The 25559-nt window shown below is 40.0% G+C and overlaps 1 protein-coding gene across 4 annotated transcripts; it reads right to left on the bottom strand.

Moving 5' to 3' along the window:
* Positions 1-1459: 1459 nt before the first annotated feature.
* On the bottom strand, positions 1460-24173 carry rxrba (retinoid x receptor, beta a). Of its 4 annotated transcripts, XM_038725688.1 has the most exons (12): positions 24035-24173; positions 22121-22356; positions 20097-20250; positions 19755-19934; positions 16779-16799; positions 14672-14832; positions 14377-14506; positions 13700-13832; positions 10089-10124; positions 8263-8354; positions 8004-8109; positions 1460-7429 (listed from the first exon to the last, which is right to left on the bottom strand). In XM_038725688.1, exons 1-12 carry the CDS (start codon positions 24048-24050, stop codon positions 7282-7284), a joined length of 1413 nt encoding a protein of 470 aa, XP_038581616.1. In that variant the 5' UTR covers positions 24051-24173; the 3' UTR covers positions 1460-7281. The 4 variants fall into 4 exon arrangements, with proteins under 4 accessions (XP_038581616.1, XP_038581618.1, XP_038581617.1 ...); XM_038725690.1 differs by lacking the exon at positions 10089-10124; XM_038725689.1 differs by lacking the exon at positions 16779-16799.
* Between the last annotated feature and the right edge of the window lie 1386 nt (positions 24174-25559).

Below are 25559 nucleotides of genomic sequence, written 5' to 3'. Positions count from 1 at the left end.
TCATTGTGACTGCACCCTCTGCTGGCAGCTGCTGGTGCTACAGGAAGAGCTTCCACAGTGGCACACTTGGCTCAGACATCTGTAACAGGGAAAGTGATGTTTAACCTCCATCTCATTTGTCTTAGCCGACTTATTCAAGTCAGGGTAACCAAACACGTTTTATAGCATATGTACCACTACTCTGCTCTGGAGTAATGGAGAATTCAGTCAAATATTTCTAAAGTGTGAACAATTCTATACTCAGATTTTGCCTGCTCAGTAAAACACAAAAATCTAAGAGGCCAAAGGACAGTGGAGGATCTATAATTAGGCCAACCACACATAAACCAAAGAGGAAAAACATAATAATACTGTAACCTCTGCTATGTCTGTTTGATTTTCTAAGACCAAGACTGGTTTGTACCAAAACTGGAAAATCATACAGGGGTATTTTAAAGGGTGGAAAATGTATTTATGAAAACGTAAATGAATGTTGAATTGCTGCTTGGCCTTTCTAAACATGAGCTTACTGAAAACAGGCTGGTGATCAATTTTTTGGGTCTAAAACCACAATTTAATAAATGCTAATGTACAATAAAAGCTGCTCAGACCCCCTGGGTGTGAATTCGTCATTACAGTCAGTAAAACAACATGCATGACCATAACAAGGATCTGGCTATTTGCTGTTACGTCTGTTAAATATTGTGGGCAGAGGTTTTACATGACATAAAAATAAATATGACAAACCTATATTTCATTAATAGAGAGCTAAACTGTGCAAGGGCTTTAGAGTCTAGCTCCTGTGGGCAAGGACGAAGAGGAGCTACTGTGGACGGACGGTCAGAGACGAGGGAGGAGACGCACTGAAGGAGGTGGGAGGAGAGGCGGAGAAATAGAGAGTGCGCTCGCGAGAGAGGAGCCCCCCCAACTCCATGGCCACACAGATGCAAACTCATACCCACATTCCTATCTTTCTTTACATTTAAACATGATACAAGAGGGGTAAAAGAGCCACAGAGTGCAGGATGAAATCTACCTATAAAAATGTTTTGATCTCAGTTCTGCTGCTTCCTTATTGGCCAAGGTGCGTAAAGTAGGCGGGGAGGGCAATACAGGACAATTTCACCACCCAGCAGCTCTAATTGAGGGAGGTGGAGTGGGTAGGTGGAGCGACAGGAGGCCACAGTTGGCGAAACTTGGACGAGGACAAGAGGTCAGTGCTCCCTCTAGAGGCTGAAAGATGGGAGTGCGGCGCCAACGGTCACCTGGGGCCCTGGGGTCCTGCTGGACTGAGGAGCAAACAGTTGGAGACGAGTACCATTTCATGTACAGTGAGCTGGTTGTTTTATGTGGAGCCTGAAGGAAATCAGTAAGCTGTAAATTTTCATTTCCAGCTTATAGTATCTTACATTATTTGTTCCAACTTTGTTCACTAATAAAATGTCACTTTTTAAAATAACAAATGAAAAAACACTTCACATACAGTATTAAAACCTTTACTCAGACATGATACAACAAACAGAAACAAGATTCAGAATTAATGACTGAAAAAAGTATTCATTTTTTTCTTCTTTCAATCCCAGAAGCACACAATAGTCAATCAGCTCCACGTGTATGATGGAAGAGGATACAAACAGGACATAAAAACAGACACAAGAGAAAGACAGAAAATTTTAAAATAAGAGATCTGATTTTACAGCTCTTGTATTTGTTTAATACTCTGTAATAAACAAAAGATGTATAATAAAGTCAGAGAAGAGGGAGACAAGAAACCAGACAAAGAAACAGTGTGTGAATTTCTTTTAAGAGTAAACTATTAAGGAAGATTCTAGATCTACTGGAAAAAAGGTTTTCTGTTTTTCTTCTCGATCAACAAATGAACACCTGATCAGAGATCTTTAAGTTCCTGCCTTTCTTTTCTTCCCTCCTTCTCTCTCTGACCTACCCTTCACAATTCCTCCAATCTTAAAAACACCAACATCATCATCCTCCTCTTTAAAAGAGAGCAATCATATTCAGTTGATCCCTCCCATCAAGTTCATTCAATGTAACCAGATCCTGCAGTGGACCCGGTCACAGAAAACACCCAACCAAATGCAACTAAAGAAGAGCAAGTCTAGGACTAGGCCTGTTAAAGCATTCCTTATTTGCATTTCACTCTTATATGCATTTCCCTGTGGACAACCTTGGAAACCAAAGCAGACATTTTCAGGCCAGGGGACCCTATAAAAAGCACCAATGCACAGCTTGAGCACCCAGAGGGGGCCACACACTGGTCTACTTCTCTCTCCAGTGACCAGCCAACCAGTCCTCCCCTCTCCACGCGAGCTGTCATTCCATTCCTATTAGGGCCCCTCTTTAGTATGCACTACACAGGCCAAGGTTAGCACACACTCTTTAGTGCGCTGCACAATAATCACAACATACATGAAAAACAACTACTGGGTACTGAGTGGCCCTGCATTTAAAACGGCCACATCCGCAAACAGCTTGGCAGTGATAAATAAACCAGTGAGGGTGGTGGTTTCAAGGCTGCATAGCACACACTGCCTCATTGATCATAACGGGATGGGCCTTGGCTCCAAGGGGCCTGTGTCAATAGGTAAAAATGCTGCTCTGATATCTAATCTATACACAATGATCAATTCTTCAGTCACAGCCTGCGATCCATTTAAAAAAAAAAAAAAAAAAAAAAAAAAAGCATTTTAATGTTTTTATTTTCAAAAAAGCGAGTCATTTCAAAATGTAACAAAGATGGCGACAACAATACTGCTACACAGTCAAAAGGTCACAGCATGCGTCTGCCTTGAGTGCACACGGTTGCAACGACAAACATTTGTGGGCAGTGCGGTGCGATACGGCGGTCTCCCATGGCGACCGCAGATCGTCGCTGTTCTGCGTCAAGTAAAGTAAGCAAAGAGGGACGCACGGCAGTGAACCCCTTCCTTGCCGCTCTCCAATGCTTGTCCCACGAAAAGCTTCACATGCTTTTCAAACAGGCCAAGAATCATAGGTTTATTTAACAAGTCCATTCCAATGCAAAGCCCAGTCATTTTCGGCCCACACGGTGAGTGAATACGCATTCGTTAAGTTTAAAGAAAAGCAGAGGAGACAGGGCAAAGTGAAGGAGGGGAGGAGGTCTCTTCAGGTCAACGAGCCAGTTAATCACTCCTCCAGCTTGGCTCCTTTTTCCTCTGTGCATCCTGTCATTATTTTGCTCAACAAATCAAGTCAACAGCGCTCAGCACATCACAGCCAAAGCTATAGTATCTGCCAGTCAAAACGCGTAGCTGCAGACAGATTCCATACACATGTGCATAAAAGCATACACATGAGGCCACACACACACACACAACTTACAACAAATACTGAAGAAACTGAAATACCCAACCACCAGCTCTCGCTAAAACCCTGATCAGCAAAGCTTAAAGTGGCTTAGCATACAGAACCTGCACTGACTGTATAGCTTTTTAAAAATGTATTTACTGTGTCTGTTTATCATCCTCTAAATGACTTAAGCAAAATGTAAGGAAATATAGAATTGGCATAGCAAAACTTGCATTGCTGTTGTATGGAGGGATGGGAATTTTAAGTAATTTCACTGCCAATTAATGTTAACTTATGTAACAGACCAAGCTAAAATTTACAAATGCCAGAAACACAATACACATAGTGTGGTAAACGTTTCCACAATATGAATATACAAGTTGCATATCTTGACTCTTTGATGAATCATCAACAAAGATTGGCATTCGCTCAGTCAGCTGTGTATGTGGCTAGCATTTTTAATGTCAACTAGTGGATGCTCCAGCGCTTGATTGATTGTGTAATCATTCCCATACCCAGCTATAAACATGATGCAGTAGCAGCAGGCTTAAACATTCAAGAGAGGAAGCTCCAAAAATTAAAATCCTGCAGAGAAAATTGCTGAGATATCAACCTAAATGAAGATGAGATTATTCGGAAAAGCACACGTCCTGAAGTCCGCCTACTCTCTGAGGGACGAGGGTTGCACTCTCAAACATAAATCCAGAGCCCAACTGTCTTAGTTGTCTGAGCTCTAATCCAGATCACAGACATTGTAGTCCGGTGGCCACATAGTTCTTTTCACACAAGTCTCAAAACTCAGACTGCTGCCATTAAATCATTTGAACAAACTCCAACTGAAGCCACTAAAGCACTGAGACCATACCGCAGCATATACAGTACGAGAACGCTAGCAGATGTTGGCGCTTGTCACCTAAATCATAAGCTTGCAACCACCTTGCTTTACTTTGCCAACACCAAAATCACGAAGCAGCGGTGCACGAGGGGCGGACTCTTCTCTGCATGTAGAAAGTTAACGGACATCTGGAGACTACTTTGTTGAGTGAGAAAAACTAAAGCAACGCCAAACTCTTAAGGTTAGACCAACTTACTGACATGTTAAACAAAACCACCTGTCTTACAGGTCATCTAACTGCCAGCCTCCAAGTCCACATCACATGGGGGGAGGGCCGAGGATCCTCTCCGAGAAGACGTTTTTGGACTATCTGCAGCGTAGGAAGCTCATTGCTCATTCTGGTTAAAATAGCTGGTGGATGCCAAAATTCAACAGCTACTTTCATTGCTTCCACCAGCCTAACTGCTTTCTAAAATACATTGGCTGTATCTGAGTACCGAGACTCATCAGCCGCGGCCAAAATGTACAAGCACTTGTCTGGTGTTCATTTTCCATAGTTGGGAGTCTGCAATAAAGGGTAAAAAAGAATAATCTATGAGGGAAGTCTACGTCTAAAACAAACCTGTTTAAAGAATGGAGAATGGCTTTCGGATTTGTCTGTTTACTTGCATACTGTGTTTGCATTGATGAAAATGTGCATGTCTTAAACTAAAAGACCATATTAGTTATTTAGCACCTGGTAGAGGACAGCGGTACCTCTTCCCTGTAGAATGAAACTGCAAAATGTATGTTTCTAATTTCTATTAAATGTGGTGACTAATAAGAACGCCAACATTTTTAAATACTTTCCTAACAAAAATGGTAACAACTCTTTATGTGTACCCCAGTATTGCTCACTTTTGAGCGTGTGTAGACGGTTTAATTCATAGTTTACCGTTTATCTCCTGATCATGTGGTAGCTGCATTTGACTTTTCACTGCAATGCTCAGATTCAGTTGCCCACAAATGTTCATCACAGTAAATATCAAGTGCCATTGTCAATGAAATCCAGCCAATTACCAATAACAACAGGAAACATTGGCAGAAGTTGGTGCAAAAGCAGCAGTGAGGTGTGGTTTGGCCATGGGCTCCATAAACAATTTCATGGCGATGTCATTTCACGGGAGGCACATCTAATGTTGATTCAACAGCAAGAAATTTGTAATTTGTTTGTCTGAGCCACATATTTCACGTTGTTTCTGAATGACTCCTGTGTTTTATTATTATTTACATCTACTGTACAAAAGTGGCAAGCACTGAGCCAATACACATTGAATAAAGTTCTCAAAGCAGCAGGTAGTAGGTGTAGGATTTCCATTATATAACACTGACTTATTTCATTATTGCATTACAGTAACATGACACGCAAGAGGTCTTTTTGTAATTCAAACACCGGAGCATTGTTTACCAATCTGTGGCCACAGCCAGTGATTTATTCACGAGCGGTGGGCTGCGAACGTTCTGCAGATAAGCCAAATTTGACACGAACTGACTAACAGGCTAAATGTTGCATTATTGCCACTGTCAGATAATTTCAGCTGGTTCTTACATTTCCCATCTCTGCTGCTGTTTTTTGTTTCAAGTAGAGAAATCATATGTCAGACATATGTTTAATTCAATAGTCTGACTGAACAGTGGGGGAAAACGCTGGCCAATTAAACACAGAACTGTTCAAAGAGCTCAGTAAAGTTTTTCTTCTCTTTTGTAAATTTTGGGAAAAAAAGAGCAACCTATCAAGAATAATAGATTTTCAGCTGGACTGGGTGTAACGACAGACTAACACACCTACTGCAAGCTTCAATTTTCAACCATTCGACTGGTGATTGGCGTTAATTCCCAAACCTGATTATCACCTGTACAGGAAGTGGCCAATTATTTATCAGGTTCTATAACAAATCATCACATCTGCTTTGATCATGAAGCAATAATGACAAAACCCTACACATAGTACCTTCAGGGTCATCTTAGGTGTCTGAGACTAGATGGTCATTTCTAGGAAACAGGAACATTTACAGTTACAACTCACAAAAGTGCATAAATGACCACCAGCGAAGGAAGGATTTAGGGGAAATAAAAGACCAACAAATATGGTTTGTCTCGCATCCCTGTGAGCCTCAAGCTGTTTAAAATGCCAACCAACTGCCAAAGTAGAGAAAAGGATAAAATCAAAACTAGGAGAGAAAAAAAATAATTCAAGTCATTCTTCTTGTCTTACAAAGCCCGCTGTGCGCATCAGGGTGGGAGGGACAAATTTTGTCTATTCAACATAGTGCTCCCACCCCCCTTTTCCTGGATTTCAATGCCTTGGAAAAAGCTCTCATTTCATGAGTACAGTACTTCAAAATAGAAACCCAAAACAAGTTTCAGCATGAATATTCAAAAAAAAAGCATAAAATCTTTCAATGTTTACAAGACTGGATTAACTCACTGGGAGGGTGTGTCTGCCTGTCCATTATAGGACACCTCCTGACCAATAACAAGTGAATTTGTTTGATGGTGACAGTTGATTGAAATGCTACGCACCTGATTTTAAGCTAAAACCATACATGAATAACTGGCTACTGATGGATATAATACACAGAAGTGCAGCTAGCAGTGTAACTAAGTAACCCAAGTAAAAACAGGGGAAGCATACCAGTTTTGCAGAAGCAGAAACCCACTGTGAGATGAAAATGTGAAAACTGAAGGCTAACTTAAAATTAAGACATTTACTGTAAATGTGTGATACAAAGGGCACATATTCCTTGAGTCGTGACCCCTATGGTGGGAAACCGAACATGGGAAAAGATGGCGAAAAAGTGTGTGTGTTAGCATATTGTTTCATTCAGAGCCACATTATCTGTGTATTAGTTATGTTGCACATCAAGTAATATTTGCAAGTTACGATCTGCATGTGCGTGTGAAGATAATTGACCGGTGACGGGGAACGTGTGTTTTGTGTGTGTGTGTGTGTGTGTGTGTGTGTGACGGCTGGTACATTAAAACCAGCAGGTGCTGCAGTTAAGTGAGGCCCAATGAGAAGAGCAAACAACCCAACATAGGGGTGACGTGTTGGTAATCCCGGTGTGCATCGGGTCCTGACAGGACCGAACCTGGCTCTTCTAGGTCAGCTGGTGAGGCGCCTCTAGCATCTCCATCAGAAAGGTGTCAATGGGTGTGTCACCAATCAGTTTAAAGAAGAACAGGTGCTCCAGGCACTTTAAACCAATGGAGCGCAGTGCTGGGAGCCGGAGGAGGAGCTTTGCAAACCTGGATGATGGCAGAAAGGATGAGAGCGAAGAAGAGTGAGAAATTACCATACATCTATCAATCGTGTAAACTGAAGACAGGAATTTAGAAGATGCAGGAAGCAATAAATAAATGTAAAAATATTCAAATTGTTGTCAGAAGAAATTCTGTAAAACGCAGAAATTTAACTTACAAGAGTAGAACTAACTGCAGCAGGTTGTGGAGTCAAGTGTGTTGTTGTAAACATCACAATATCTAATAATATCTAAAGATATCAAACAGAATAAAGCTTAATTTATGCTCGGTGTGTCACACCTCGTCCTGCCTTTATTCCTTTCTAATAAAAGTAGGAAGGCAAAATGAAATTTTTAATCTGTGTGGGCAAGTCTTGTTGGATAAGTGACAGTATTTGTTTTACTATTTTTTCTGCCAGCATTGTTTAGGAAAATACAAATACTGGCATGGCAACAATCAGTCAGTCACACTTTGTGGCAGTTATTCATGTTGCCCATGACATCAACAGCTATGCCCTGCAACAGTCTGTCAGAAATATGTCATCTTTTACTTTTTAGTATGTCTGTGTGTTATAGCCTACCTGCCCTGCTGATCGGGGTATTTCTGTTTGCAGTAAGTCTCGAGAGATGCGTACACCCTCTCTCTCAGGAGCTCCACCTCACTGGAGTTGGACAAACCCTTGGCGTCTTCAGGTGAAAACAGAGAACATTACATTATGTCTATACTGTAATGAAACACATTTTCCTGTGTTGTTGTCCCTCATTTCAAAATTCCTTCACTTTGTCCAATTTTGTTTGGAGTCTAAATGAGGTTCTCCAAACTTCCACCTGTCTGTGTACCTGGGTTGAAGAGGATGATGGCTCGAAGGCAGCCCAGCTCAGTCTTGTCCATTTGCATGTCTCTCATCTTGCTTACAAGCTCTGTCAAAACCCTGTAGAGAGGAGAGGAGAGGAGGAGAGGAGAGGAGAGGAGAGGAGAGATTTGCAGGAGGACCGGAGGACAATACCAGATTAGGGAAGACAGAAGAAGCAAGGGAAAGAATGGCAGTAGAAGAAGAAAAAAAGAGCAGGACAGCAATAAAAGAGGAAGAAAGGGAGGGAAAAAACAATAAGAACGAGAGAGAGGGAACAAACTCCATAATCACTTTGTTATTCATGGTTACTTCTCAGTGTAATGACTTTATGTCCAAACTACTTGTGCATGGCTGAACTGCTGGTTCTGCAGGGGAAAGAAAACACTAGTTAAAATGGGCCACGATGGCAAACTGCTGCCACCAAATGGTGGTAACTTCTGGCTGCGGCTGATTCTGGTTTTTGGTTTTTCCTACTTGATAATTCGATGGTCGTCTGTCTTTGTTATACTTAGAATTAGCTTTGCAAGCAAATGTGTGAAAGTGGTTGTGAAAGTGACAGCCTAATGTTGTAAAAACTTTAATAGTGTGCCGTTTAGTTTCAAACTTTCACTTTTTCCACACTGTCCTCTATTTTGTCTTGCCCTCAATAAGTGATTTCAATGCAGTAAGGTACTATGGTAGTCAGGTGTATGTTTAGGAGCTAAACATATATTTTAATTATCAAAAACCCCTTACTGTGTCCACATGCAAGTCAAGCGTTGATGCATAAATGAAGATAGGGCATAATAAGGATTTTGGGTGCTACTTTAACTGCTGTTCATTGATTCTTAAAAATGCTTCACAGATCTTAAAACCTAAGGAACTAAGACAGGTTTCCTGTTATTCAAGAACAATGCATGCAACCAGTAGAAACAAAAACTTAACATGGCAAAGGCTTATCAACTTATTCTTCCAACTTACAAACATAGCAATTCATTTTTAATCAAAGGAATTATCATGCTTCATTTGATATGTAGTGAAATAATACATGTAATGTAAGCTTGGAGGCTTGGTGTGGGCCATATGTGCATCCTAAAAGTACTTCTGCTTCTCTGACAGGAGTATGACTTGCATGAAAGAGAAGAGGACTCCGCAGACCAGGGGGTGGGGGGAAGGAAGTGATGGCCATTAGGGTTTATTTGCTATTCCATCATCAGAAATAAACATCTACTTTTAATGACATGAGCAGAATAGGTTGCATTGCCAAATCAACACAATGAGTAAATGTTTTATTCATTCATATAGTTGAGGAAGTGGAAGAAAGTAGAAGTGATTTTTGGTACGCACCAAAGTGTATATCATTAATATTAGAAAATGGGCACTGCCCACCACAAAGGGAGTATCACTGAAGAGGGCCAACACCACCTCAGAAAGGTGAAACAGTAAATTAAATCATCAACTGCACTGGAGTAATACAGTATTTTGTCATGGCAAGGCTCAACGAGTAAGAGGAGGCATTGGCAATGGGCAAAAGACGCCATGTATTCTGCAGGCGATTGGAAGAGGCTTTTAGCAGTCAAAGCCACAAACCGAATAAGGTGCTGGATTCAAATTATAAATGCAGTGCTGGTCTTTGTCATCATCTATAACCACACCCTCACAGTTCACTGAGTGAACGGGTGAAACAATTCTACATTTTAAACAAAAGCTGGCTTTTGCAAAGCTGTGCAAAACCCTGAAAGCATCAACCTCTACACTTTGGTTCTGTGATTGTTTCAATGGTGACTCTCAAGAGGAGGGGTTTAAGAAGTGTTTGTGTAGTGGCGTAATTACCTGTCAAATATGGCCCCAACCTCGGCATTGTGCGCCCTGTGTATTCAATCACAATGTGTTATTACAATGTCATTACACAGTTTCATTGTTATTACAGAATTCTGTCTGTTTCTGAGCCCTTCAGCTGTACAGTCAGTGCTTACATGTGATTTCACATGGTGAAAATCTGTAGTGTTACAAACTGAACTGTTGTATAATAGTTTGAATGGTGACTGTCCAATTGATCACTTTATGGTCGTCTTATTTAAGGCACCACTATATTCATGTATTAAATATGCAGAAAGGAGGTTATGATAAATCTTATGAGGCAAATGCATAAAAGCAGAAAACCATTAGTACATGTGAAATTGTTTATAAGTGAGAAACTACAAACCCTCAACTTTTAATAGGTGCGCCTGATTAAAAGTTAATGCATCATGAAAAGTAACTTCAAGTCCAACTGAAATTAAATAGCATTTTTTGTCTGCTTCTGCATACATATGTGCTCTGTGAATCACTTGTTCTGTGTTCCAAAAAGCCATCAAATCTTGCATAAAGCGGCATAGTCAGCGTTCGATCATAGGCAGAGCAGGCGGTGACACTGAGCCAGGCAGCAGCTACACAACACAAGAGCCAGAGACTCTGTACAACATCCTGCTAAAGACACCTCCTTATCTAACTTACAAACATGAACTCACATCTTGTCCTGCACCTTAGCTTGTTGAATGAGCCACCGTACAATAGTGCTGCACCTAACCATTACAATTCCAGTGTTTCCCATATGTTCATTTATTTGTGGCGGCCCGCAACAATATCAACACTGACCGCCACATATTGATTATCGTTTTTTTTTTATTTTTAACTAGGCCTATTTTAAATCGTATTTGCATGCAGGGCGCCGTACCACATCCGCGCAGCACATCCTCTCGCTCGCTCTCAACGCTGTCAATGTCGGAAACCCAGCTTTAAAAAAAGTTATCAGCAAGCATGTAAGGAGCTTAGCTAATAAGGAGAGCTAAGTTAATGTTAGAATGTAGCTGGGCTTTCGAGGCTAGCACGCTGTATATAGCTGGTAGTCAATATTGCTGCATGCGAGGGTCTCCATCTGAAATACTCCCAAACTGGTCATAGGCGAGGTTTATAATCTGCAGCTTGATCTCTCTGGAAATCCCCTCTTACTCTGGGTGCAGCACATCATTGTCACGTGCTGACACACGTTATGCAAATCGACGAATTTCCATACTTGATAATGTCAGTGAGTCGGCCCACCACTACAGAACATTCCCCCGGGCTAAGTTCACTGCTAATGTCAGTTTCCAGACTAGATAACCAATCAGCTGCTAAGCTTGAGCTCATTAAACAGCAGGCAAACGTACCCACAAACACCGACACGCCCCTCTAGTCGGCTGAGACCAAAAGGAGCATTTCGCCAAAACCTCTTTTCTTCCTTTTCATAATAAATAAAAAGTAATAACAATTATTTTAAAAAAAAACATAAAAAGGGACAACTAAATGATTTCAGTTGGACTTTATGGAATTTTCACTTAACTGAGCCTTGTGTGTGAAATATTTCTGAGGTGCAAAATACAACATTTAAGAAAACAAATTAACAACACACAAAACAAAACAAAACTGAAATCAACAAAACAGAAAAGAGAACACATCCAAAGAGGTGGGTGCCTATCTTGTCACTGACTGGATGACCACTATGTCGCTCAAATAAAAAGAACATGTACATAAAGGGGCAACATGTGCTCGGCCTTTTCTGTGTGCACCTGTTACAGGTTGTCACACTTTCTTTGCTCTTGGATTTGTGGGTATTTGAGCGGACAAGACCACAACCTGCTTAGAATGAAAAAAAACAGTAGGTACCCACCATTTATAGTTTGTTGAATTTGTTGAAGTGTTATGTTTTTTTTCTATGGGTTTTCTACAAAAACTGCTGTATTATTATTTTTTACTTTGTTCAGTTGTTTTGTTAAAGGTTGTTGTGTTTTGCACTTCAGGGCCTGCCTAGTAACGAGTCTACCTCAAGTAATGCATTACAGAGAAATACCATTCTGATATTCTATTATTGAAAACCTCCTTGATAAAATATGTTTCAGTTGTTTCAAACAGATGCTGATGCGAAGCTGAAAAGCTTGCTGCTGGAAGAGAGCAGTGGTATTACAAAATTAATAAGTATCAGAAGAAAATCATTGAGCCATTTGCCATGAGCCCTGTTAGCTTGCTCTAAATCTGAGTGGATTTTGAGGCAGAATTAACCCTTTATAACAATGTAATTACTGTGTAATTAACAGTGAATTGACACGTTGTGATGTAGTTGGGGTTTTACATAGAAGTCATCGAGATTTGAGTCGTTTCATTTTTTCAAGCGATAATGTAATGACAGAAAAAAAAAGTGTGAAATGCACTGAAAATTTATTAAAACCTGCTGAAATCCTGGATAATGCAATAGCATCCCATGACCCAGCATCTATTGCAGCATAAGACGTGTCACATCTTAATCAAATAATTAACAACCGTTAACTCCTACCGATATATATATTTTAATTCCACTTTTGAATTAACAACTGATGAATGATGCAGTAATGCAGAGAGGCCATGGCTCTAACTATGTTTTTATTTTGTTTTCCAGTGATCATGGAATAAGTATTACGGGATCTCAAACTAACTTTTTGGATAAAAAACTATAGTGTGCCCATACAGTAAATTTATTTTACAATGTTGTGACCTTAGATTAGATAATAAGACTGGCAGGGATTGCCGTATGCCTACTAATTACAGATGATTATAAGACTCATGTGCATGTGGATCCAATGATCATGAAAAATCTGGTTTCTGTGAAGATTAGATCCAAAAATTATTATTCTGTAGTCCGCACAGGAGAAATTTTAACACCGAAATATACACCCATGGCCTCTTTAACATTCTGCACACTCGTGGGATGTAGACTATTACATTAACGTATTATAGAGTATTTTAAGGGACATTCCTATTATACAATCACATGTTGGTACTGTATATTCGGCAGCCATTATCAAGTTATCAAATGCTGCTATAGGTGCTATGCCACGGAGTGTGTATGCGTGTATGTGCACATGCACGTCTATGGGTAAGCATTAGTCACCAGCCTCCACGGCATGCGCTGTCACCCTACAGGCAGTGCTAAAGAAGCAAAGTCTCAGCCAATCACAGCCAATGCAGAACACAGCCGCTGTACCCAACCAAAGATGAAGACACAGTATCCTAATTTCTTATTGCAGTCACTAATCCAGCTAAACCTGCATAAAATGTTTATGGATGTGGATTTACCAGGTGAGTTTAAGAGGGGATTGTGGATTTTACTGGGCTTATCGGGGTTGAGTAGGAGGTTACAATAGTGTGTAGAACCGGCTCTATTCTAAGCAGGGATCCTACACAGTTTGGATTTAAAGGTGGAATAGGAAGGCCTCTGAAAAGGCACTTAAATCACATATTGCTAAAACTCTCCAGAGAACCCAAGATTTTTTACGATGGCATGTCCTCTTCAGTTGGGTCGCCCAGCCAAACTTCTGAATACTGGGGAAATCACTAATATGATATGTTTGCCAGAGTGATGCTGTTTGTGCACTTATGCATCTGTGTATTACCTGTCAAAGATGGCTCCAACACCTGCACTGTGAGCACTGTTCCTGTGGACATGCAGGCCAGTGGCCAGTAAAATCCCGTCCTTCACCGAGATGGAGCGATGGGAGAACGATGCAATCAGGAGTTCATTCCAGCCTGTTGAAGAGTTGTGTCCCAATAGTTCTAGTGAATCGAAATATCTAAATATTCTACTATTGAGTTGTTTTTTTATTTAATACCTGATATGACTGAATGGTCCTGGTCCTAATTAAATATCACATCTCTCAATAAACACCTGCTGTCATTAGTTTGTAATAATTGACTTAAGATCAATCAGCTGAGCCTGGAAATAAACACATAACTCCAGGGAACACATTTATTCATCAAACAGCTCTGAAACATTTATGAGAGTTTACAAATGATTCAATCATTCTTCAAGGTACTTCCTGAAAATATCAATTACAATGCTTTTCAAAATCAACAGCCCTGTAAAAAAAGTCATGCAAGATTATTATTTTTTTTATTATTTTTCTTTGTTGGTGGTGTAAAAGATTGGATTTGCATTATAATAACAGTGTCTAACAGTGTATAGTGTCCAGTGTGTAATGTTTTGTGTACTTCCATTCACATTCATGAGGAACACCAAGTGGACACCAGAGTTGTATGATGTTACCGTAGAATATGATGGAGCTTAGCTTACCTGCACGTAGCAGGATGACCTGGTCATCCAGGGGCAGCTCAGAGAAGTGAGGGATCCTCTTGGCCCACTCCACCAGGGTGAAGAGCTGCTTGTCAGCTGCCTGACAGATGTTGGTGACAGGGTCGTTGGGCTGAAGAAAACAGCAGATTTAGAGGAATATTGACAATTATTTCATCAAATAACTTTACTAAGACACCCCATACTTTTCATACAAACAGCCTGTGAAGATTGTTAAACTAAACCTGCAGCCTTTGAACACAGATTGTGGTTAATATCCACCATCCAGACTACTCACAGAGCTGCCGCCTGAGCTTCCATCTGCATGAAGCTCTGTCTTCTGCTCTACAGCCACCTCCGCTTCCAAAATCTTTTCCACTGGCATCTCCTCGTTAACAGCACTAGTCGACTCCACCTCGCCATCTCGTTCCTTGTTCCTCTGCCGCTCCTCTTGGACAGCTGCAGGAAGGGGTATTGGGGAGGACAGGAGGGAACACAGAAGAAAACAATGAAGGACCAGAAAGGGGAGAAGGGAGAAAGAGTAGGAACAGAAGAAAGGAGAAAATATGGGTGCGAAGGGTGGATGAAAGGAGGTCAACGTGAAAGTGCAGAGAAGAAAGAAAAGTGCAAGAGCAAAGGAATGGATAAGGACAGAGAAGCAAAGTGTTTGGGCAGGCAGGCAATAATACAGGACATAAGACATAATAAAAGACAACAAGAAAAACACAGCAAAAGCAAGATAGTAGAAAAAGAAATGATAGTGGGATGTGAAGGAACGGCTCACAACATAATGGGTAGAGTGAGAAAAGTAGAATAGGAGACAATGAAGAGAAGAAATAAGGGAGAAAGATTGGTGTGGGAAGAGGTCAGCATACAAAAAGAAAGAAGCAAAAAAATATATAGGGAAAGAGACACAGCTATGTACAATTTATGATCATTTCAAAGTCTCTCATTCTGTCTTTCATACTTCTTTCAGGACCATAACTATGGCAGAAATGGACCATATACGACATAATAAACAACAGAAATAATTAGCATTATTATTAGCTAATTGCTTTAAAAGTGACAATAAATTACAATAAGATCTAATGCATTTTGTCCAGATTTAACTTTTCATTGTCTGCAATTCATTTTTATTTTCAGAACAAATCTGCAGTAACTAGATTCCTCTTAATTCCTCACTAAGATTAAGGAAATGACGTTTCGTGGTTTCATGAGGTTCAAGAAATCAGGTTACTGCAGAAAGGTGACAGCAATCAGGTTCAATAAAGTGCATGTAAATCCAACAAATACAACTCCATGCAATCACACTGCATTTTCCCTTTTTCCTGAGATTCTTAAAGACGCATTCATGTAATAAAATAATGATGGAGCATTTTATCTACTCCAGCTTAACTGTGTTTTTAATACAACAAGGCTACAAAAGTACTCAAATTTTAAAGGGACCAAAGATAATTAATCACAGACTATAAATTGTCTACCACCCACAGGCATCAGCAGACACAGACTGTGATTATGTGATCTGTTTACCGAATGCGGACGTGAACATCCTAAAACTGCCAAGCTGATAGTTGCGTCACACAACAGAGGATGTCACTGTCCAAATGTGTACAAACAGCACTGTCTTAACCAACAGTCTCACCAAACTGACACTTTCCAAAAAGGTTTGTAAATTAATTTGTTATGTGTAATCTTGCAGCTAACAAATTTGAGCAATAGCAGCAATTCTAAGTGATAACTTTAGTCTAGTTTTGTTTTGTATGATTAATTATTATGATGATCAAATACTCTATTTTCTGGGGTTGTGCTGCAAGAAAAGCTTGTATAATTTGTTTCAACAAAGCATTTGTCGAGGAACAACGATGATTTTGTATTATTTTGATGATGAATTACAGATTAATCATTAACATACAGATTAAGATTGAATCAATCTGCATTGGTCATGGTGTCTGTATTTGAGGTGCTCCAGTGAACATGAATTTTGCCACTTTAGAAACCAAGATAGACTTGAAAAATCTGGGTGGAAAATTAAATTAACATCTATCCTTCCTCTACTACAAGCATCAAGTGTTCCTTAACAGAAGTGGAAATGCTCTGTGCATGGCTGCTGTGACCTTACTGGGCAGCACTCAGGTGGGAATAAACAATAAGTAACTTTACAGTAAAGTAGGGCGATGATTAAAAGGAGTGTGCATACTCAGCAAACTTTCCATGGATCTATAAAGGTTAAAATAACATCGGGAAGTGATTCAAGGCTGGCACTGGTCCGCTTCTGAGCACTGGCAACAAACTATGGAAAAACATTTTAAACTAGCTCCTTCTCATAGATATGCAATGTAATATATCTGCGTCTCGCTCACTCATACAGACACAGTCACACACCCCTCCCTCCCGCTTCTCCTTACATCTGTCGTTCATCTTGGCCACTACAGAAGGAGGGAGGGGGGAGAGAGAGAACGAGAGGAAACAAAAAGAGGAAGAGAGGGGGAAAGGGGGTTAGTGTTTACAAGGCTTACCCACCCCCATCTCCCTCTCTATCACTCTGTACTCGTTCTTTCCATCCCCTATTGTACAAATATAACTGAAGCTCTCTTAATTAAAATGCAATGGAAAAATATATAACACTTATATTATCATTTACTTACGCACTTCCTGCCATTTATAGATTAGGTATAAGATCTAATTTAAGGTTATGAGTGAAAGTAAAGATTTAGGCTCAGGATTTACAGATTGATGCAGATTACTTGACTTTAATGTTCCTTTCACCTGCATTTTAATATTCAATGACTAACAACAGTGACCACACATCTCAGCAACTTATCAAACATAAACTGAGTTATGATTGAACTACGATCAAAGCTGCATCATAATGTGCTGGGAGAGTTTAGTCCTAATCTAATTTGACAAAGCGCAATACGCAGTACAATTATCTTACCTATCTGTTAAACCCTAAAACAACAGATAATCTCAGACTGACTGGCTTAAAAAGGATCTAATGTTATTTTCAGTGTTAAGACACCAGTACTTAGCAGCACACAGATCAGTAGTACTTTGTAAATGTGTCTATTTTCTTTTTAAACGACTAAAAGAAGCTACATCACTGTAACTAATATAATAACGATACACTATGAAATTATGTGTTGTAAAGTCAGGCAATTCCATGATACTGATAGGAATTAAAGTTTGATGATTAATTTGAAACATATTGGGAATCTGGTTAAAGTGTTACAGTTTAATAGCTGCTAATGAGATCAAACAGTGGAGTTTGTACTTTTACACTGGCACAAATGATGGGATGTATTTACCAGTGACTGATGGTCATCTCAAGACAAACACCTGGTAAATGACATAGTTACACAATACTTCCAGACTACGAGTTGACAAAGACTGCCTAAACAAACTATTACACTGCACCTATGAAAAGTATTTAACCTAGGGCTGCACGATTTGGAGAAAAAGTCATTGTGATTATAGTGCGATTCGATTATAATATATCGTACTATGAGTTTACTTTACTTTATTATCAAGGAATGCGCGAAATACTGACATTTTGAAAAGTGTATTTCTCAACTTGAACAAAGTTCTACAACAAACAATATTTATAACAATAACTAATAAAGCAGATGTAAAACAGAACAAGGGGAGTGTGTTGCTCTACAAAGGAGGAGGCTAGAAGCAGCAAGTCTTGGCACACGGGCACCGGCTCAATCTGTCTAATGCAGAATATCTATCCACAACCTGGAGCAGGAACTGTACATGAGCGTATTAAATAGAGTATAAAGTTAACAGTATACTGTTTGTATAACAATAATATATTACATTCATTATAATTTCTATTTCTACTTTACCACTAGTCAAATATTAAAATCAGTTACAGCTGTTTCATTTCTGTGGGTTGTTTTTATTCATTAAATCCTTGTGCAAGCAAAAGGCTCTACATCGGTCTCTAATTCGTTAATGCTAAGTACTAACTTGTCAATGATCATATTGTTCAACATTTAATAATTTGCTGTAGCATGTCAAACTTTTTTTAATGTCCTGCCCCATCCAGGCTGTGATTGGTCGTTGACGAAAAGTGACCAATACAGCAAACGTTAATTGGCCAGTGAGCCAAACCCAAACCTTCCTTATCTTGTCCCTGTTTTCTTCTGTCTTACTGCTTCTGCTGCTATCGACGTCGCTCTGCACCGGCATGTCTCTTGTTGCGTCCAAATATGTTTTAAACGATTAGCGGCGGGGCGGAGCGTTTAGGGGCACATGCGAGAGCCCGGTGCGGGCGGAGATAATGAGCAAACTGCAGCCCACACAGAGAAGAAAGCGTCACACACACCTTTTCTGTTTTATTAAATCGCACACTTTTTGCGGTTATGTAATCGCACATGACGACATCAAGATTGCGATTAGATTAATTGTGCAGCCCTAATTTCACCCCCTTGAATTATTTCATTTTTTATTGTTTTCCAACAGTGAATCACTCAGGATATAAAGACGATTTTTGGTACAGATCAACAGTGAAAAGACTCTAAAAGAGTCATAGTGAAAGCATGAAAAAGAAAACGCAAAGGGGCAGTGAATACCTTTTAGTTTCTAAACACGTAATTGTACACACAATACACATACAAAGTATTATAAAACACTGAAGGGCTGCGAAAGGTAGTTGCGTCCTTCAGTTTTGGGCAAAAGAAGGCTGTCATTTCTCAGACGCATGTGCAAAGGCGTTTGGAAAGGTAGACCTTGATGACATGTCGAGCATTGAAATGTTGAGTTTAAATGAGGCAGCCCTTGAGTTGGGAAACAGGCAGTGTGTTTGTGGGAGCGAGTCAGCCCAAAGTGAAGGTGGCAAAACTGTAGATTTTCTTTTGATAAAATATTAGCGTTCTCTTTATTGGTGGCATCAGTCCCTGACGTTAAAAATGCCACTGTTAAATATGTGATCACTCAACATCATTACTGAAGTGTTACAGGAGAAGGGGCATAACATAAGTTTTTTCCTCCAACTACAGTTGGATGGTCATTAAGCCAGATTTGGAGTGGATTTCCCATAATATTTGTTGCTGCAGGGCTAAATTAAAAGTGAATCTGTCTATCCCCCAAAAAAAGGCACTACAGCTTTTCTGATACCAAATGATCAACCGATTTTATGAAATCATAAATCTTTGTAAGAACTTGAGGTCATCTTGAAGTAATTTATCAACTAAAATGTTTAAATTTAAAACCAAAATGAAACAATCATTTATGTGAAATGCACCACTTTGTGCATTTAAACAAAAAATTGTGTGTGTGAAAAGCTGAAATGGCTTCATTGTAAGGGGTCATGAGCAGAAGGGGTTGAAAACCAGTCATCACATTCAGTTTATGCTGAAGTGCCCCCGCTAGCTCACCTTCTCTCTTCATGCCCATGGCCAGGCACTTCTGGTAGCGGCAGTACTGACAGCGGTTCCTCTGTCGCTTATCCACCATACAGTCTTTATTATCCCGACAGGTGTAGGTAAGGTCTTTGCGCACTGTACGCTTGAAGAAGCCTTTACAGCCCTCACAGCTGTAGACACCATAGTGCTTACCTGGAGGATGTGGGAAGGAGGAAAGAAAAGAGCCAAAGATGTAAGAAAAGAGGGATGACAACTTGTTTCAAGGCAGAAATTTTAAAGGATGTCAGGCATGTTTGGCCCTAATTCAAAGGCAAGGCACAGATAACAGGGGTTGTATTTAAGGTGTCTAGTCACCAGAGGATCTGTCTCCGCAGATGGAACAAAGGCGTTTCTGGGAAAGCATCGGCCCTGGGCTGTGGGACGACAGCTGCTTCAAGCCCAATGGAGGTTTCACATCATCGGAGCTGCTCACTGCATGCAGCCCTGACATGGACACTGTTGAGTTGATCTGAAACAACGAAAGAGGAGATGGTGAAAACAATGTTGTTGGTTTTTTAAAGAGGATTTTCATGATTCTACTTCTGTAAGAATGTAAAGAATATGGTTAACACTGTCGCCAAGACCACACAGAAAACAAGGTTGCAGTGAGAGTCACTTGTCTTATATCACTCTCTGACAAACTGGTTTGAACAGAGAAGAGAAGATAAGGTCTGAAAAACAAAACTCAAAGCATCTGGCATGTAAACATCAACCAGAGAAAAGGGAGTGGGTTGCAAAACCAAAGTAAGAAAGATCTGTAGCTAAAGATTTATGGCCTCATAGACATAGAATGACAGCCATTATATCAACACTTCTGTGATGAATGACAACATACTGAACTCGTGACAGCAATATTTTTTTATTTAAATATGTTTATAAAGATAAACATAAAAAGTGTGATTTGTTTTATGGTATTGTAGTAGTGTTTTCTCCCAGAGTAGGAACTGGATTTACTGTCACTTTGGTTGTAGCAGGCAACGATGAGACAATCTTAGAAACTGTAGCCCAAAAATAGCCCAAACTTAAATGTGTGATAACTTTGTATTCATAGTTTACCAAAATAACAGATACCTTTTAGGGGGTTCGTTTCTATTTTCTACTGTATTTTCATTTTTACATGTGTAGCTGCACAAGATGAGTATGGCACCAACACTAGTTTGCCATTAATTTCCTGGTCTAGGAAAAGAGGTTCAACGATGATACATTGGTCTCATGTAACTTTAAGGTGTTTCGGATAAAGTTAAATAAATATTGGGCCTGAGAATGATTTCTATACTTTCCTTAGAGCACAGCAGTTTTTTGGTAGTAAACAACATCAAGACAGTCATTTTAAATTAAATATAGAACTGGGGTGTTGCTCCTCTTCAAGAGTTTATTTTATTTCTTAACTGGTGCACTATTTAAATATATTCCAGCAGCAGCATATTACAATGCACCTGTCATGTTGGAAAAAATGCAATGTTCAGACACACAGGAAATTGCATATTTTTTACAATAATCACAAGTATATTAAAATGCTCTAAATGTACATACACATGTGCATAAACTAGGGATGCACCAAAATGAAAATTCTTGGCTGAAGCCGAATATGATTGTTCACATTTTTTAATATTTATTTTACCATTGCACAAATTAAATAGTCAAAATGTGAGACTATGGTAGGTGGGTCCGAGGACTGAAAGAGTCCGGTTAAGTAAATTACATGTATCCATTTACTACTAGACACCTTATTTTGAAAATTGGACTTTGTCGCATTTGTATCCTCGAGCTAAATTCATCAAGTCCGACCCAGTTTGATAAATAATGTTATATGTGGTTCTCGTACCGCGTAACATGAACACTTCATAGCCTCTCTTCAGGTAGGACTCTCGTACTGTAATAAGAGTTACTTATTTTTGTAAAGAGAGAAACTGACAGGATAAAGTCACTAACCTGCCTGTCAGCTCGCACTGGTTCAGTTTCAGTTACTATAAAGGCTTAAATACGTGTGCACTCCAAATGTAGGTGCGGCTAGCTTAATCGTCTTCTCAGAAGCAAGTGACAGAAACACTCAAAGTGGCTCAGACCGTTTGTTGCCTTTTCTAAGAAGTCAGCCACAGATGGGGTGGATGTGCTAGGAGACAATTCAGCAGAACAGTGTCCGCAAACGGCGATTTAAACACTTTAAAATTCTTCCATACTTCAGTAAAATTTATTCGGTCTCTTGACGTATTAGACCAAATAATTTCAGTTGCAGAACATTCGGTGCATCCCTAGCATAAACAGAATAATTGTGCTATTATAAATATATATATACACACATAAAATAATATGCCTGAAGTACATCAGTCCTCCCTTACCTGTGGGCTGCTAATGGGGCCGTAGCCCACTGATGGCGTGCCAGGTAAGCAGGGCGAGCCCAGCGAAGAGCTGATGACGGAAAATGGGGAGCCGATGCTACTGATGGGGCTGTTGACCCCGGTGGAGGTGATGGGAGGTAGGGAGGTCATGGAAGCTGCGGCTGAGGGAACCAGCGAAGGCGAGCGTTGCCCCGATGGAGGGGAGGACACAGACGAACTGTCTGGGCTGCGGGAATCTGATCAGAGAGCGAGAAAGGAGGAGAATATGAAAATAACTAAAGTATTCATAAATAAAAATAAATATAGTACAAAAAATCATCATGCTATTATTTACTGACACTTGAACTGTCGTGCTATCCTCATTCTAAGCTCTGAAGTAATGAGACAATATGTTGCTAAACACACGTCAGTTTAACATCCTCATTGCTCAACTTAAACCTTACATTGTGCAATGAGGATGTTTAGCACACTGTTTTGCTGTTAACACCCCAGAGTTCAGTGCACTGGACAAACAACGGCAAGATTTTTCAGAATTTAGCATCAGTTTTCACACAGCACCTGTAGTTTACCTGAGACATGCATTTGCTCGATGCGACTGGTGTGCAATCAAGAGGAAGAAACATTTTAGTTTTCTAGAATAATTTTATCGCTCTGTGATCTGAATCTGGTGGAGTTTTGGTCCTTTTTTGATCTATTTTTTTTTTTTATTATGATTTATTGTAACATCAATAACTGACTAACTTCCTGTTGGTAAATAATCTGATTTGTACCAGGTTAACCATTAGTTAGATTTTTCCACAGTGCTGTGAAATAATGACAAACCTTGCAATGGAACAGATAATGTTGATTTTACCAATCCTCCATTATGCCTTTTTTTACAAGTTGTTTTGTTTTTATTTTATTTTTTGTTTATGCTGTGGTTTCAATTTACTTGGCACTTTCTTCTGCAGCTGGCTGTATGTGCTGCATTTTCACTGCTTCGGGCTGTGTACTTGGTTGTCGTCTGATCTAATCTATTTTTCTTGCCTCAAACACACTGGAAAGAAATCAGCCAATCATATGCTCACACGAATCTTACTGTGGCCCATGGAGGCCACTGCTCGCACTACCACATGAATACTTACCAACAAAACGCACAGAATCATGTTTTTAAATACTGAGGACACTTCTTTTCTCCTCATTTTTTTCCTCACGTCTCCACCTTTGTCACATATTTTAACAAGCACTTTGAATAATCACTTGTAAGAGAAACTGACCTCAGTGCGCATGTGGAGAGTTGAGTACGGCACCAACACTAGTTTGCCATTACTTTCCTGGTGTTAGAATAGAGATTCAATGCTTACTGGTGTAACATAGCTCTCATGTTACTGTAAGGTGTTTTTTTCTTTCCTTTTTTGCTAAATGTAAATAAACGCCGCGCCCAACAGTCAACTCTATACTTTCGTTAGAGCATAGCATCAAGATAGTCATTTCAAATAAAATATAGAATTGGGATTGCACCATTTAAATCTATTCCAGTACAAGCTGTATATAAAAGTATACCAGTCATGTTGAAACACTACAAAGTTCAGACACATAGGAAACCGATTTGGACGAATGACCATGACTTAGTTCAAATGATTGTATGCTCTAGAAGACCTGGGTTATAGGTCAACTGAGCCAGCTGTAACACGTGTGTTTAACAAAGGCTTTAATATTATATAATTTATACAAGTGGGGTAAGTCTTTCCTTAATCATAACCTATATATTTCATAGGCCTGAATTTACAATTATAATTGTTATAACAAAAGGTGAAAGTATAATTTGTAAAACTGTAGCTAAAATCAACATTTATTTCCAGATGCAACGTTTTTGCGAGACATTCATGTTGTTGCATGGCTGATATAACAAAATCTGTGCTGATATCTCCTCACCTCTACTGTCTCCCATGATGGTGGTGGTCTTGGGCACAGGCTGGCTGGCTGGCAGCGACACACCGACGCGCTTCCGTCTCCAACAGCCGGCTATCAAACTCTAGACCGCGGACTGAGGCCCGGGCCGGAGTCGTTTGGGGAAACCAAAAACGGGTCTGAAATTCCAGCACAAAAAAAGAGCTCAGCGTTAAGATAACGCTGTGACACAGAGGTTTCCCTTTTCATCAGAAACATGTAGAACAAAACGTACATCACTCAGCCCATTACACGGTTATAAACTGCCTGCATGCACGTCAACAGAAATATTTAATGCATTTTTTGGCATTTAATGTAACGTTAAAGTTACAGCAGGACTGAGCCAGCTGCTCAGCTGATGCCAGGGGCTGTCTAGTCTTGATGCAGTATACATGACACAGACAGAAGGTTATGTAACACATAAGAAACAGTATAACGATACCAAACACTGACTATATTATTCTTGGTACAACGCAGTAAATAAAACGTCCTGTTCCCAAATATACATGGAGCCCAGACTGATGGCAACAAACTGTTCTCGCGAGCTAACGTTAGCCAACGCATAGCTCGTCAACTAGTTAGCATTTCAAATGTCTGTGCCATCCGTGAAAGTGGCTTGTGTTAGCTACGCTTCTCCAGTACAAATTAAGTTGCTATAACACATATCAGCACGTTAAAAGCAAACAGGTCTGTGGCGTTACATTTTGTTGAAATTATGCTACGTCTGGTGTGCGCTGGCAACAGCTAACTACATTTAGCCACCTAACCTAGCTAGCATGCTAGTTAGCCTGAATGCATCGCAGGAGAGAACAAGAACAAGCCCGTTTAGCTCTGGCTGTCTCAGCTCTATCGTATCCTTCTAGACTAGTCCAGCTAAATATTTTACAAGTAAATTTAGTGGAAATAAATCCGGATTACTGACGGTTTAGCGGCGCAGCTTCTTCGCATGAAAAGATGTGTCGACTAGGCCCCGTGTGTGTCTGTCTCTCCCCCCACTTTGCCTCGTAGTCAACCCTCCCTCCCCCTGCAAGGATGAAAACATGATGATGGTGGATGATTCGCCTTAGTGCTCTCTGTTACAGTAAAGCACGGGCTCAGAATCACTGCAGAAAACAATGCAGGCCGACTGATAAGACAGTAGAAGAAGGGCTGTGCGGTCATGTTGAGCCTCACATGTCCCTGAGTGAGGGAGGCAGATCCAGAACAAGAGGTCAAGAGGTCAAGACAAGTTCAGCTCAGTATGTCAGCTGCTGAAAAGGTTATTAGCGGGCATTGGAGGACCTGCTGAGTTGTTAAAAAAAAAATCAGTGTTATCCTGTCATCTTTTTAAAATCAATTACACAAATGGTTTCTATGCTTGGAGGAGGCAGACATGCAGGAGAGACATGCAGGTCAGTTGTGACATATCCAATTTCTCCAATTTGGAGCAAGTTACAAATCACCTGATTCACTCCACACATGCTTAGTTTAGACCAGACCTTATTCCACATGGGAAAAAGTAGCACAACCA

This window comes from Micropterus salmoides, unplaced genomic scaffold (assembly GCF_014851395.1).
Source record: "Micropterus salmoides isolate LMB-PRFRI ecotype aquatic unplaced genomic scaffold, ASM1485139v1 Ms_hic_scaffold_17, whole genome shotgun sequence".
In the NCBI taxonomy this organism is placed as follows: domain Eukaryota; kingdom Metazoa; phylum Chordata; class Actinopteri; order Centrarchiformes; family Centrarchidae; genus Micropterus; species Micropterus salmoides.
This window is presented reverse-complemented; position numbering and strand designations above follow the sequence as displayed.

Coding starts and splice junctions, on each gene's coding strand:
- rxrba (XM_038725688.1), bottom strand. Junction 19,935..20,096: donor CTGCGGAGACAGATCCTCTG/GTGACTAGACAC, acceptor CACATCCTCCAG/GTAAGCACTATGGTGTCTAC. Junction 8,355..10,088: donor GTTGGGGCCATATTTGACAG/GTAATTACGCCA, acceptor TCCTCTCTACAG/GGTTTTGACAGAGCTTGTAA.